This window comes from Cherax quadricarinatus, chromosome 74, assembly GCF_038502225.1.
Source record: "Cherax quadricarinatus isolate ZL_2023a chromosome 74, ASM3850222v1, whole genome shotgun sequence".
Lineage (NCBI taxonomy): Eukaryota > Metazoa > Arthropoda > Malacostraca > Decapoda > Parastacidae > Cherax > Cherax quadricarinatus.
In genome coordinates this window covers 19,397,123-19,412,500 of record NC_091365.1, presented here as the reverse complement: position 1 = coordinate 19,412,500, position 15,378 = coordinate 19,397,123, and the positions used below count along the sequence as shown (strand labels likewise).

The window sequence follows — 15,378 nt, the reverse complement described above, 5'->3', positions numbered from 1 at the left end:
CGCTTTCTTGAACAATATATGCTTGCCTGTCCACTTAGTGAGATTTAAAGTAACGTATGTCAGGGTATCATATTACTGAAAACCGAATGCCAGAAAATTTGAAAAGATATCCTTTTAACAAATATAGATTGTAAATGTTTACCTAAATGTACTCACATAAATAATTTCAGAGCCTCGTTATGAAGGATTACGTACATCCCTATCCTATCCCACAACAGTCCACTCAAGGTATGTGTGAAGCACAAACTATCCGCACTGGCGGCAAAATGTAATTTTACTTTCACTTTTGATTAAAATTCTCTGATATTATTTAATAACTTACGGCGGTCAAGGTGGTGGTGTAAGAGCTGACCTTATCTCTCTGATAATATTGATAAAGGTGGACACTTAACACCAGGTGTGACACACCAAGTCACTCACCAGGTACACGTTTATCTGGAAAACAATGAACAAGCGGTAATAATATATTCTGGGAAAAGTACCCAACAAAAATAATAAAACACAAAGCGTAATAATAAAAATAATAATAATAATAATAATAATAAAAATAATAATAATAATATAGTAATAATATTAACTGTCATTATTAATAATGGAAATTTCTAAACGTTTTAGAGAGTTCCGTTGTTTTATAAGAGGAGTTCAACAATGTTCGAGGAACAAAGTATATAATAATTCCGAAATGAAACACAGCAGTTGGTAACACTGTAGTACAACACAGTACGGCACATTTTTGTTAACTCTGTAATAGATCACAGTATTGTTGGCAGCACTGCAGAGTAGTGCACGCAGCGTTGGTAGCACTGAAGAGCACAATAGTTTACACAGGGTTGGTAACACTGCTGTAAAGCATAGAAGAGTACTCAGTATTGGTAACACTTCTGTAAAGCATAGAAGAGTACTCAGTATTGGTAACACTGCTGTAAAGCATAGAAGAGTACTCAGTATTGGTAACACTGCTGTAAAGCATAGAAGAGTACTCAGTATTGGTAACACTGCTGTAAAGCATTGAAGAGTATTCAGTATTGGTAACACTGCTGTAAAGCATAGAAGAGTACTCAGTATTGGTAACACTGCTGTAAAGCATAGAAGAGTACTCAGTATTGGTAACACTGCTGTAAAGCATTGAAGAGTATTCAGTATTGGTAACACTTCTGTAAAGCATAGAAGAGTACTCAGTATTGGTAACACTGCAATAGAGCGTAAGTATTGTTAACAATACTCTAGAAAAACCCATTAATATTTTCTAGTGTTGGTAACACTAGACGAATCCACTAGTGTCCACAGTGTTGGTAACACTAGAAGAGCCGACTAGTGTCCACAGTGTTGGTAACAGTGCCGTGGAGCACAGCTGGGTATGTCAGTAACGTCAGTATTGGCCGCTACATAAGAACATAAGGAGGAACACTGCAGCAGGCCTACTGGTCCATACTGGGCAAGTCTTTCTCAAACCTCTGAAGTTCCTTTGTGAGGCCCTCTGTACATGTTTGCTATATGAACTACTGGTTCACAGGAAATAGCCGTTAGAATCGGGTATGGCATATTCGTCTTCATATCAAAGATGTCCTGTTGACCCATGCGTGGTAGGACAGCCGGGGTAGGACAGCCGGGGTAGGACAGCCGGGGTAGGACAGCCGGGGTAGGACTGCAAGGGTAGGACAGCCGGGGTAGGACAGCCGGGGTAGGACAGCCGGGGAAGTCGGCAGGCGCCTCAGGTAGCACTGGCACCCCAGGCTAGCGGCAGCCTGGCTTAGTCAGTTCAAACCCTGCGTCTGATTGAGGTGGCAGAGTCACCGCATGGGGTCAATGCCCCCGCGGCCCGGTCCTCGATCAGGATCCACCCGACGAACCTAGATAAGTGAGATGAACGTGTGGCTGCAGCTCCTTGTGTACGCTGACACTTGTACAATACACTGCAGAACTATAGAAGTGAAATATTTCACTATTATCTGGAAGCAGCTCTTAATATGCCCGTCAAAATGACCATTTTATACCATTTTAATGTTCATTCTGTCAGACACTGCAACACAAGGGTATCTTGGTACAGACCATCAACTTCGACAACCTCTACTAGTGAGAACGGCTGGGTTTGAGAGGGACCTGCCCTCCCAAAGCAACCTACGTCTCACCTCCTGGCACTATTTAAGGCTCCATCCTGTCACTTCAACTTCATATTGTTTCAGACAACGGAACAATGCTCTTCTCCAGACTGACGGACTGACCACCTCAAAACTTTAAGGGTGATGGACTGATTACATCGTCTTCAAGTATCTTCTGCTTCTATCAACTTTTCTGTACTCGACTGAAGAAGCCTACTGTGTAGGCGAAACGTTTCGAAATAAAGATACCTAACTGTTGCATATGTGTCTTACTTAGTTTAATATGTTTATTATGCACCTCATACCCATCCTGTGGGCGGTAGTCACCACATACCCATCCTGTGGGCGGTAGTCAAAAGATTACAAAGGTACATAATTGGTCCAGGGACTGGACTCCAAAGTTTTGATAGCTGAGCAAGTTACAGAGGTAATTAACTCACAATTTACAAAGGTAATGAACTCACAATTTACAAAGGTAATGAACTCACAATTTACAAAGGTAATGAACTCCAGGTAGGTCTGGTCACAACCATGACAAGTTACAAAGGTATTTACAGATTACAGAGGTACGCAATGGGTCCAGGGACTGGGCTCCCAAAGTTTTGATAGCTGAACTAGGTACAAAGGTAATGAACTCACAAGTTACAAAGGTAATGAATACTGTAAGAATGGTTACTTACGTTTATATATGGCTACAATCATGAACAAATTATAGTGTAATGAGCAATTCACACTTCCACACCCGGTCACAACTGTAGTGAATTATTGGTGCAAATATTGATTGTTGAGTCACACACACACACACACACACACACACACACACGCACGCAACCACAAATAGGTGAGTACAGACACAGACAGACAGACACACACGATATTAAATCATTGCATCCTATTTCATCGACTTGTCTTTAAGTTCGTCACTTATAATTACAGGGCAAAAGCTCCTGATGAAGTAATCTGTATCTAATTACGTATCTAATAATATGTTCAAATGTACCGCTCAATTATAACCTATATCAATATAGCGTAAGAATTCGAATTAGTCTACCCGAAGTGCCTAGGTACGATAGTGGTCATCCTCGTAATTAAAATTTTATAACATGCAAACCACATATTGTAAGCTTTACAAGGAAATACATATTTGAATTTGAATTTGAGAAGCAAATGCAGAATGTCTGTGTGAACTTGAAATATAATTAGATCACGTTGCAGTGTGTGCCTTCCACAGGTGAACGTTAGTATTGCACACGACTTACCAACGTAGTCTGGAGAGGCATGATGTACCATATGTACACAAGGTACACATGTACCATATGTACACAAGGTACACATGATGTACCATATGTACACAAGGTACACATTAAATGAGAATATATGATGACTATGTAAAAGTAATACTTTCTTTAAAATGATGAATTATTATGGAAGAATGGCAGTGTGAAGGTTAGTTTAGGTAAAATTTGTTAGACACAAGGCAAGTGTTTCTTGAGGTGGTCTTAAGTTATGTGATGACTCGCCACTGGAGCAATTCGCTCACAAAAAAAGTAACTACATGGTTATAACCGACCATAATTTTTAAAAGGGTGGACCAGTAAGCCAGCGGAAGGCCTCGCTCAGATGATCAAAAGCCCAAACGGCGGGTCATCATCTATGACCCACGTCAGGAAACACTTGTCCTGTTTCCTGACAAACCTTACCTAATCTAACCTAGCCACTGGAGCTTTTGGTTTTCTGACCGAGGTCTTCTACCGAGTCCACGTGTAACACTAATTAAACATCGAGTCAGCTTCAAATAAAACAATTTCCTACTGTTTTCCACTATATAAACTATCAGTTTCTTTTGAATTTAAAAATGTTTAGCAGTTTGAAATAAAATATATTTAATCTATTAATTTTCCAAACATTTGGTATATGAATTATGTGAGAGACAAAAACCTGTGATCTACTGCATAACACAATATTAAAAACAGATAAAATAAATGAAGTTACTAAACGAATCTAGAAATAAATCTCAGTAAAATTCTTAATTTTTACTACAAGTAGTATTAATACCACCACAAGAATCCCTTGGAGAACAAACTGCAAGTCGGTAGGTAAGACACATAGGCAACAGTTAGGCAGCTTTATTCCGAAACGTTTCGCCTACACAGTAAGCTTCTTCAGTCGAGTACAGAAAGTAGGCAGGAGCAGTATAAATGTGAAGACGATGTAATCGTCTTCACATCTCTACTGGAATAAAGTTAACTAACTGTTGCCTGTGTGTCGTACCTACCAATCTGTCGGTATTGTATATCATTTTGATATTCAAACTGCAAGCCGCTTTAATGTTTAAGTCTTGATAGGCAATTTTAAAGAAAATATGTTTTTTTTAAGTTTTAGAGAAAACTGACTTACTACTAATATCATAATGATAAACTCACATCATCATTATCTCGTGAAAGAGTTACTATGAGAGGAGAAAAGAATTTTTTGTAGTAGTAATGCAGCATCTTCCACCGACCTCCATATTCTGCAAAAAAAATTAATACATAAAAAAAATGGTTCAAGAAAAATGAATATTTAAATTTTAGAACATCACGTGAGTCGTTCAATCACATCGTAACATAACACAACAGAACATGGAATTAAGAAGACAGTTCAGCACTTACAGAATTATAATAGTTTCATTCAGTAATCTAATTACACTAATTTGCATAATTTTTTTCAAAATTTAAAAAACTGCCACATTTAAGATTGATTTAAACAAGATCACAGACCAGTTCCTAATAGAGACAATTTGCAAACCAAACACATAACCACAAATACGAAGACATACGTGTTATCTAAGGTGTCACAAATACATGCCACGTAATTTTGCTAACAAGAGACAAGAAAGATAAGCAAAGAGTGTCACGTACTGTATATAAGACAGTTTTAGAGGCGGGGCGTCACTTAGGTGCAGCTTCCCAAGAACTATGGGCGATTGTCTTAATACAGTTTTGTGTGTTCTGTTGCAATTTAATAATTTAGATCGTACTTTGCATTGGGAATGTTTTAACTGAGGAAAATAATTCTTTAGATATAATTTGGTATCGTGAGTAAGCTAGTACTTCTAGTGGACCAGGGTCGGAAACTAGGCAACTGGTCGCCCCAATTTCAGGCACCTCTACCAGGGATGTCAGCTCACCAGCTGCTCTCCTTGATTCTGGCTCTGCTACATCACCAGAGAGTAGGGAATTTAGAAGGCCACCAAGATCAGGTCCTTCTGCTCCAAGCAGTTGTTTCAAGTCTTCCAACTGAGATATTAGACTTGTCTCATCAGTATGGCGAAGGGTATCCACTCCCCTTGTTCCGGAAACATGTTTTTTAAAATAGATCGAGTGGTAAGGCCTGAGCTTGCTACCATCTGCAGCTCATAAGACTGCCATCCCCACGAGCCCCTTTGAGGCGGGGTAGATGGCAGACCAGAGGCCTAGCTTACGAGCCCCGTGAGGGCTGTGGCTAGGCCTGGGGACACTTGGTCCCAAAGATGAGGAGGTACTTGTACCTCCTCCCATGGGAGACTTAAGTCTCGAGACACTCCCCAGATAGGGAGCCAAGGCCGGGTCACCACTACTTGGAAAAGACCCGGGCCGGGAGAATACCGGCGAATAAAAAAAAAAAAAAAAAAAAAAAATCGAGTGGTCTCGGCTGTGTAATATTTATTATACTTCACTCCTAAGCATACGGCAATCTGCCAGCACTTCTGAAGTTTTAAAGACTTCAAATCCTCCAAAGTTAACTCGCATATTAACTGCTGTATTTGAGCCTCTTACTCCCACTTACTCAGCACTTACTCCCTGGAGGTTACCTGGAGGTTATTCCGGGGATCAAAGCCCCCCGCTGCCCGGTCCACGACCAGGCCTCCCGGTGGATCAGGGCCTGATCAAACAGGCTGTGACTGCTGGCCGCACGTGTTGTGTACAATATTTTCCTTGCACTGCATAGAATCAGCCCAGAACCTGAAATGTCTGCTGTCTACCTTCGTACTAGTTTAGCTGTATGTTGAAGATGCCACACATCAGCGTTGCTGAGCTGTTAACAGTGTAATACTTATGTACTATATAGATTCCCCAATACCATTATAGTGAGGCTCCCTTGTCATTCTAATGTCACGTGACTTCTACGTAGGCCGTAGGCCAGAGTGCTCGGGCTCACTCCAGTGATAGATGACGAGGTGCGCAGAGGCATACAGGCTGGGCTCTCCATGTTTTTCAATAATAATGTGTCCTTAACAGAGTCTACAGTGTTTCCCTACAACTATCACAACATCTAAACCCCACTATTACATTACTACATGTATCTTTCCATCTTACATGTATCTTCACCCCTTACTGCATGTATCTTCATCTTGTACAGGCAGTGGCATCAGGAAAAAATCACTTTTAACCTTTCTTGATAAAACTGAACTATAAATATTAATAAATATCAGTTGATATTGAATCATATATCAATGGAAGTCTTGATTTTTGAGCAAAAGTTAAGGCTTGCTAAAAAAAATCCACATTAAGCTAATATACACAGCTATACACAAATAACCCGCACATAAAAGAGAGAAGCTTACGACGACGTTTCGGACCGACTTGGACCATTGACAAAGTCACACTGGTCGGACCGAAACGTCGTCGTAAGCTTCTCTCTTTTATGTGCGGGTTATTTGTGTATTGTTCCAGTCACGGTATTGTGCCTTTTTGTTATATACACAGCTATATAATGCCCACACCTAAAAAATCTAAACAAGACTGAAAAAACTTAAAGATTAAGTCATAATAGTGCTCATAGAGCTAAAAAATAAAAAGAAAAGTTGTGATGAAAGGGTGAAAGTCCTCAAAATGTTCACTTTGGTTGATAGGAGTCAAAGATAAAGTCATGATAAACACACATAAGGTCATGAAAGGGTGCTTTACACTACAGTTTTTAAACTGCAACATTAACACCCCTCCTTCAGAGTGCAGGCACTGTACTTCCCATCTCCAGGACTCAAGTCCGGCCTGCCGGTTTCCCTGAATCCCTTCATAAATGTTACTTTGCTCACACTCCAACAGCACGTCAAGTATTAAAGACCATTTGTCTCCATTCACTCCTATCAAACACGCTCACGCATGCCTGCTGGAAGTCCAAGCCCCTCGCACACAAAACCTCCTTTACCCCTCCCTCCAACCTTTCCTAGGCCGACCCCTACCCCGCTTCTCCTCGCTGCAACATTCATCACCCATGCTTCACACCCATATAAGAGCGTTGGTAAAACTATACTCTCATACATTCCCCTCTTTGCTTCCAAGGACAAAGTTCTTTGTCTCCACAGACTCCTAAGTGCACCACTCACCCTTTTCCCCTCATCAATTCTATGATTCACCTCATCTTTCATAGACCCATCCGCTGACACGTCCACTCCCAAATATCTGAATACATTCACCTCCTCCATACTCTCTCCCTCCAATCTGATATCCAATCTTTCATCACCTAATCTTTTTGTTATCCTCATAACCTTACTCTTTCCTGTATTCACTTTTAATTTTCTTCTTTTGCATACCCTACCAAATTCATCCACCAATCTCTGCAACTTCTCTTCAGAATCTCCCAAGAGCACAGTGTCATCAGCAAAGAGCAACTGTGACAACTCCCACTTTATGTGTGATTCTTTATCTTTTAACTCCACGCCTCTTGCCAAGACCCTCGCATTTACTTCTCTTACAACCCCATCTATAAATATATTAAACTACCACGGTGACATCACACATCATTGTCTAAGGCCTACTTTTACTGGGAAATAATTTCCCTCTTTCCTACATACTCTAACTTGAGCCTCACTATCCTCGTAAAACCTCTTCACTGCTTTCAGTAACCTACCTCCTACACCATACACCTGCAACATCTGCCACATTGCCCCCCTATCCACCCTGTCATACGCCTTTTCCATATCCATAAATGCCACAAAGACCTCTTTAGCCTTATCTAAATACTGTTCACTTATATGTTTCACTGTAAACACCTGGTCCACACACCCCCTACCTTTCCTAAAGCCTCCTTGTTCATCTGCTATCCTATTTTCCGTCTTACTCTTAATTCTTTCAATAATAACTCTACCATACACTTTACCAGGTATACTCAACAGACTTATCCCCCTATAATTTTTGCACTCTCTTTTGTCCCCTTTGCCTTTATACAAAGGAACTATGCATGCTCTCTGCCAATCCCTAGGTACCTTACCCTCTTCCATACATTTATTAAATAATTGCACCAACCACTCCAAAACTATATCCCCACCTGCTTTTAACATTTCTATCTTTATCCCATCAATCCCGGCTGCCTTACCCCCTTTCATTTTACCTACTGCCTCACGAACTTCCCCCACACTCACAACTGGCTCTTCCTCACTCCTACAAGATGTTATTCCTCCTTGCCCTATACACGAAATCACAGCTTCCCTAACTTCATCAACATTTAACAATTTCTCAAAATATTCCTTCCATCTTCCCAATACCTCTAACTCTCCATTTAATAACTCTCCTCTCCTATTTTTAACTGACAAATCCATATGTTCTCTAGGCTTTCTTAATTAACTTGTTAATCTCACTCCAAAACTTTTTCTTATTTTCAAAAAAATTTGTTGATAACATCTCACCCACTCTCTCATTTGCTCTCTTTTTACATTACTTCACCACTCTCTTAACCTTTCTCTTTTTCTCCATATACTCTTCCCTCCTTGCATCACTTCTACTTTGTAAAAATTTCTCATATGCTAACTTTTTCTCCCTTACTACTCTCTTTACATCATCATTCCACCAATCGCTCCTCTTCCCTCCTGCACCCACTTTCCTGTAACCACAAACTTCTGCTGAACACTCTAACACTACATTTTTAAACCTACCCCATACCTCTTCGACCCCATTGCCTATGCTCTCATTAGCCCATCTATCCTCCAATAGCTTTTTATATCTTACCCTAACTGCCTCCTCTTTTAGTTTATAAACCTTCACCTCTCTCTTCCCTTATGCTTCTATTCTCCTTGTATCCCATCTACTTTTTACTCTCAGTGTAGCTACAACTAGAAAGTGATCTGATATATCTGTGGCCCCTCTATAAATATGTACATCCTGAAGTCTACTCAACAGTCTTTTATCTACCAATAGATAATCCAACAAACTACTGTCATTTCGCCCTACATCATATCTATTTTTCTTAAAATATGTATTACCTATAACTAAACCCCTTTCTATACAAAGTTCAATCAAAGGGCTCCCATTATCATTTACACCTGGCACCCCAAACTTACCTACCACACCCTCTCTAAAAGTTTCTCCTGCTTTAGCATTCAGGTCCCCTACCACAATTACTCTCTCACTTTGTTCAAAGGCTCCTATACATTCACTTAACATCTCTCAAAATCTCTCTCCTCTACATTCCTCTCTTCTCCAGGTGCATACACACTTATTATGACCCACTTTTCGCATCCAACCTTTACTTTAATCCACATAATTCTTGAATTTACACATTCATATTCTCTTTTCTCCTTCCATAACTGATCCTTCAACATTACTGCTACCCCTTCCTTTGCTCTAACTCTCTCAGATACTCCAGATTTAATCCCATTTATTTCCCCCCATCGAAACTCCCCTATCCCCTTCAGCTTTGTCTCGCTTAGGGCCAGGACATCCAACTTCTTTTCATTCATAACATCAGCAATCATCTGTTTCTTGTCATCCGCACTACATCCACGCACATTCAAGCATCCCAGTTTTATAAAGTTTTTCTTCTTCTCTTTTTTAGTAAATGTCTACAGGAGAAGGGGTTACTAGCCCATTGCTCCCGGCATTTTAGTCGCCTCATACGACACGCATGGCTTACGGAGGAAAGATTCTTTTCCACTTCCCCATGGACAATAGAAGAAATAAAGAAGAACAAGAGCTGTTTAGAAAAAGGAGAAAAACCTAGATGTATGTATATATATATATATATGCATGTGCGTGTCTGTGAAGTGTGACCAAAGTGTAAGTAGGAGCATCAAGATATCCCTGTTATCTAGCGTGTATATATATTTATTCTTCTTTCAACGTACCAGCCGTATCCCACTGAGGTGAGGTGGCCCATATCTCCTCCAGTACCTTGGATCAGAGAGTGCATCCTGGACAGGTCCCCACTTTGTTAAGAACATAGCCTGTATGTCACTGGGTTATGGAGCTCGTAACAAAAGAACGGGATTATTACATCTAAGGGTCATCATACACCATGTGTCCTTCTAGTTTCTGTTTATTTTATTAATAACCTTAATAATCACTTAAATCATTTAATCTTTACAACCGACTTTCTCATATATTAAATACTATAAGTATAACATTTATCAACCGCCTCACTATCACATCACTGTAATAAGTTTTTACAAATGGCTCCAGGCGGTTTCAGGACCCATCCTCAATGAGTCAAAAAACATAGGTATATATACATACACAGGCATTTTTAAAAGCTTAAACTCCACACTGATAGTGCTCCTCTACATAGTTCATTCTGCAATAATCCCTTTTTTTTCAGGACAGAATCCGTACAAGGCAATAACACTGAGACTCGCTAAACTTATTCTCACTTTCCTCAAGAGTTTCTCAACCGTCTTCTCCGACCAAGATAAGCCCTTGCAATGAGCTTCCAAAATTCCTGGTAATTTCTAGGGAGGTGAAGGATGGTTTAAAGCTGGATACTTGCCTAGACCCTGGACCAGTGTAAGGTATGAAGTGAATAAGGTGAGGCTTTACTAGCCAACTATGACTTGGTCGCAGCAGAGGTTGTGTACCTCAACTCGCCTACTGTTGCTTAGCCAGGTCGCACCAAGAGTTTACAACAATTAAACATCCTACCTATGTACAAAGCTAAATAATTTACGGCCACATAATATTATAAAGTCGAGTAAATCCATTTTAGCTACTGATGGAAATACTGAATATAATTTTAAGTGAAAAAGCCAAAATAATATGTAAAAATATATCGTTGCCAAAATAACAAGTAGAAATTTCCTCCTTGAAATAAACAAAGGGCGTAACAAGCACCAACAGCAACAGCAGCACCAACAGCAACAGCAGCACCAACAGCAACAGCAGCACCAACAGCAACAGCAGCACCAACAGCAGCACCAACAGTAACAGCAGCACCAACAGTAACAGCAGCACCAACAGTAACAGCAGCACCAACAGCAACAGCAGCACCAACAGCAACAGCAACAGCAGCACCAACAGCAACAGCAGCACCAACAGCAACAGCAGCACCAACAGTAACAGCAGCACCAACAGCAACAGCAGCACCAACAGTAACAGCAGCACCAACAGCAACAGCAGCACCAACAGCAACAGCAGCACCAACAGCAACAGCAGCAGCAATAGCAGCACCAACAGCAACAGCAGCACCAACAGCAACAGCAGCACCAACAGTAACAGCAGCATCTACAGTAACAGCAGCACCAATAGTAACAGCAGCACCAACAGTAACAGCAGCACCAACAGTAACAGTAGCAGCAACAGCAGCGCCAATAGTAACAGCAACAGCACCAACAGTAACAGCAGCACCAACAGTAACAGCAGCACCAACAGCAACAGCAGCGCCAATAGTAACAGCAACAGCACCAACAGCAACAGCAGCACCAACAGTAACAGCAGCGCCAACAGCAACAGCACCAACAGTAACAGCAGCAGCAATAGTAACAGCAACACCAACAGTAACAGCAGCACCAACAGTAACAGCAGCACCAACAGTAACAGCAGCACCAACAGTAACAACAACAACAACAGCAGTAACAATAGTAACAGTAACAGCAGCACCAACAGTAACAGCAGCGCCAATAGTAACAGCAACAGCAGCACCAACAGTTACAGAAGCACCAACAGCAACAGCACCAACAGTAACAGCAGCACCAACAGTAACAGCAGCACCAATAGTAACAGCAACAGCACCAACAGTAACAGCAGCATCAACAGTAACAGCAGCATCAACAGTAACAGCAGCGCCAATAGTAACAGCAACAGCACCAACAGCAACAACAACAGCAGCACCAACAGTAACAGCAGCGCCAATAGCAACAACAACAGCAATAGTAACAGCAACAGCACCAACAGTAACAGCAGCACCAATAGTAACAGCAGCACCAACAGTAACAGCAGCACCAACAGCAACAGCAGCGCCAATAGTAACAGCAACAGCACCAACAGTAACAGCAGCACCAATAGTAACAGCAGCACCAACAGTAACAGCAGCACCAATAGTAACAGCAGCACCAACAGTAACAGCAGCCCCAACAGTAACAGCAACAGCACCAACAGCAACAGCAGCACCAACAGCAACAGCAGCGCCAATAGTAACAGCAACAGCGCCAACAGCAACAGCAGCATCAACAGTAACAGCAGCGCCAATAGTAACAGCAACAGCATCACCAACAGTAGCAGCAGCACCAACAGTAACAGCAGCGCCAATATTAACAGCAACAGCACCAACAGTAACAGCAGCGCCAATAGTAACAGCAACAGCACCAACAGTAACAGCAGCACCAACAGTAACAGCAGCGCCAATAGTAACAGCAACAGCTGCATCAACAGTAACAGCAGCGCCAATAACAGTAACAGCAGCACCAACAGCAACAGCAACAGCACCAACAGTAACAGCAGCACCAACAGCAACAGCACCAACAGTAACACCAGCACCAACAGTAACAGCAACAGTAACAGCAGCACCAACAGTAACAGCAACAGTAACAGCAGCACCAACAGCAACAGCACCAACAGTAACAGCAGCTCCAATAGTAACAGCAACAGTAACAGCAGCACCAACAGTAACAGCACCGCCAATAGTAACAGCAATAGCACCAACAGTAACAGCAGTGCCAATAGTAACAGCAACAGCACCAACAGTAACAGCAGAACCAACAGCAACAGCATCAACAGTAACAGCAGCACCAACAGTAACAGCAGCGCCAATAGTAACAGCAACAGCACTAACAGTAACAGCACCACCAACAGTAACAGCAGCGCCAATAGTAACAGCAACAGCAGTAACAGCAGCTCCAACAGTAACAGCAGCACCAACAGTAACAGCAGCGCCAATAGTAACAGTAACAGCAGCACCAACAGTAACAGCAGCGCCAATAGTAACAGCAACAGCAGCACCAACAGTAACAGCAGCACCAACAGTAACAGCAGCACCAACAGCAACAGCACCAACAGTAACAGCAGCACCAACAGTAACAGCAGCACCAATAGTAACAGCAACAGCACCAACAGTAACAGCAGCATCAACAGTAACAGCAGCACCAACAGTAACAGCAGCGCCAATAGTAACAGTAACAGCAACAGCAGCACCAACAGTAACAGCAACATCAACAGTAACAGCAGCATCAACAGTAACAGCAGCGCCAATAGTAACAGCAACAGTAACAGCAGCACCAACAGTAACAGCAGCAGTAACAGCAGCACCAACAGTAACAGCAGCACCAATAGTAACAGCAACAGCAGCACCAACAGTAACAGCAGCATCAACAGTAACAGCAGCACCAATAGTAACAGCAACAGCAGCACCAACAGTAACAGCAGCACCAACAGCAACAGCAGCACCAATAGTAACAGCAGCAAGAGCAGCACCAACAGTAACAGCAGCACCAATACCAACAGCAATAGCAAAACGAGAAGTAACCTCAGCACCAACAGTAACACCTGCACCAATAGTAACAGCAGCAGCACCAACAGTAACACCAGCATCAATAGTAACAACAGCACCAACAGAAACAGTAGCAGAAGCACCAACAAAAACAGTAACAGCAGCACCAAGAGTAATAGCAGCACCAATAGTAACAGTTGCAGTAATAGTGAGAGTCGTAACTCTCAATACTGGCGTCTGGGGTTCGATCCCTGGACCCCAGTAGTGAGAGTCACAACTCTCAACACTGGGGTCTGGGGTTCGATCCCTGGACCCCAGTAGTGAGAGTCACAACTCTCAACACTGGGGTCTGGGGTTCGATCCCTGGACCCCAGTAGTGAGAGTCACAACTCTCAACACTGGCGTCTGGGGTTCGATCCCTAGACAGTCGAAAAATAAAAAAAAAATATTTCATTAAATAACAGGAAGTTTGTTAGTGCAGCTCCTGAGCCGCTCTTACGAAATAATAATAATAATAATAATAATAATAATAATAATAATAATAATAATAATAATGTGATGAATGGTTTAGAAAACCGACAGGTTGAAGAATTGAAACACTTATGCAGCACATGGGAATCTTTATTGAAGAAACGTTTCGCCACACAGTGGCTTCATCAGTCCAATACAAAGTAGAAAGGCGTAAGGAGAGGAGGAGTTTGAGGTAATCAGTCCCTCAGCCTGGAGTAGATGTGTTCAGTCTGGACTGATGAAGCCAGTGTGTGGCGAAACGTTTCTTCAATAAAGATTCCCATGTGTTGCATAAGTGTCTCAATTCTTCAATAATAATAATAGCAATAATAATAACAGCAATAATAATAATAGCAATAATAATAATAGCAATAATAATAATAATGGTTTAATAATAATAGTAATAATAATAATGAAAATAATACTGATAATAATAATAATATCAATAATAAAAATAATCGGTAGGTAGGTAAGTAAATGGAGGTGTTGGTAGTTGTTGGGGGTCCACTACAACCCCTGTTGGTGGTAGTTGTTGGGGTCCACTACCACCCCTGAAAATAATACAATAATAAAAATAATCGGAAGGTAGGTAAGTAAATGGAGGTGTTGGTAGTTGTTGGGGGTCCACTACCACCCCTGTTGGTGGTAGTTGTTGGGGGTCCACTACCACCCCTGTTGGTGGTAGTTGTTGGGGTCCACTACCACCCCTGTTGGTGGTAGTTGTTGGGGTCCACTACCACCCCTGTTGCTGGTAGTTATTGGGGGTCCACTACCACCCCTGTTGGTGGTAGTTGTTGGGGTCCACTACCACCCCTGTTGCTGGTAGTTATTGGGGGTCCACTACCACCCCTGTTGCTGGTAGTTGTTGGGGTCCACTACCACCCCTGTTGCTGGTAGTTATTGGGGGTCCACTACCACCCCTGTTGCTGGTAGTTGTTGGGGGTCCACTACCACCCCTGTTGGTGGTAGTTGTTGGGGGTCCACTACCACCCCTGTTGGTGGTAGTTATTGGGGGTCCACTACCCCCCCTGTTGGTGGTAGTTGTTGGGGTCCACTACCACCCCTGTTGGTGGTAGTTATTGGGGGTCCACTACCCCCCCTGTTGCTGGTAGTTGTTGGG

The 15,378-nt window shown here is 42.0% G+C and overlaps 1 protein-coding gene across 1 annotated transcript in view; it reads right to left on the bottom strand.

Moving 5' to 3' along the window:
• Nucleotides 1–15,378, bottom strand: part of LOC128700225 (beta-mannosidase) — a 143,161-nt gene that overhangs the window by 12,303 nt on the left and 115,480 nt on the right. Inside the window, 3 exon segments of the mRNA XM_070100814.1 lie at nt 323–408; nt 411–435; nt 4,523–4,611. Coding sequence (XP_069956915.1) covers nt 323–408; nt 411–435; nt 4,523–4,611 — 200 coding nt within the window.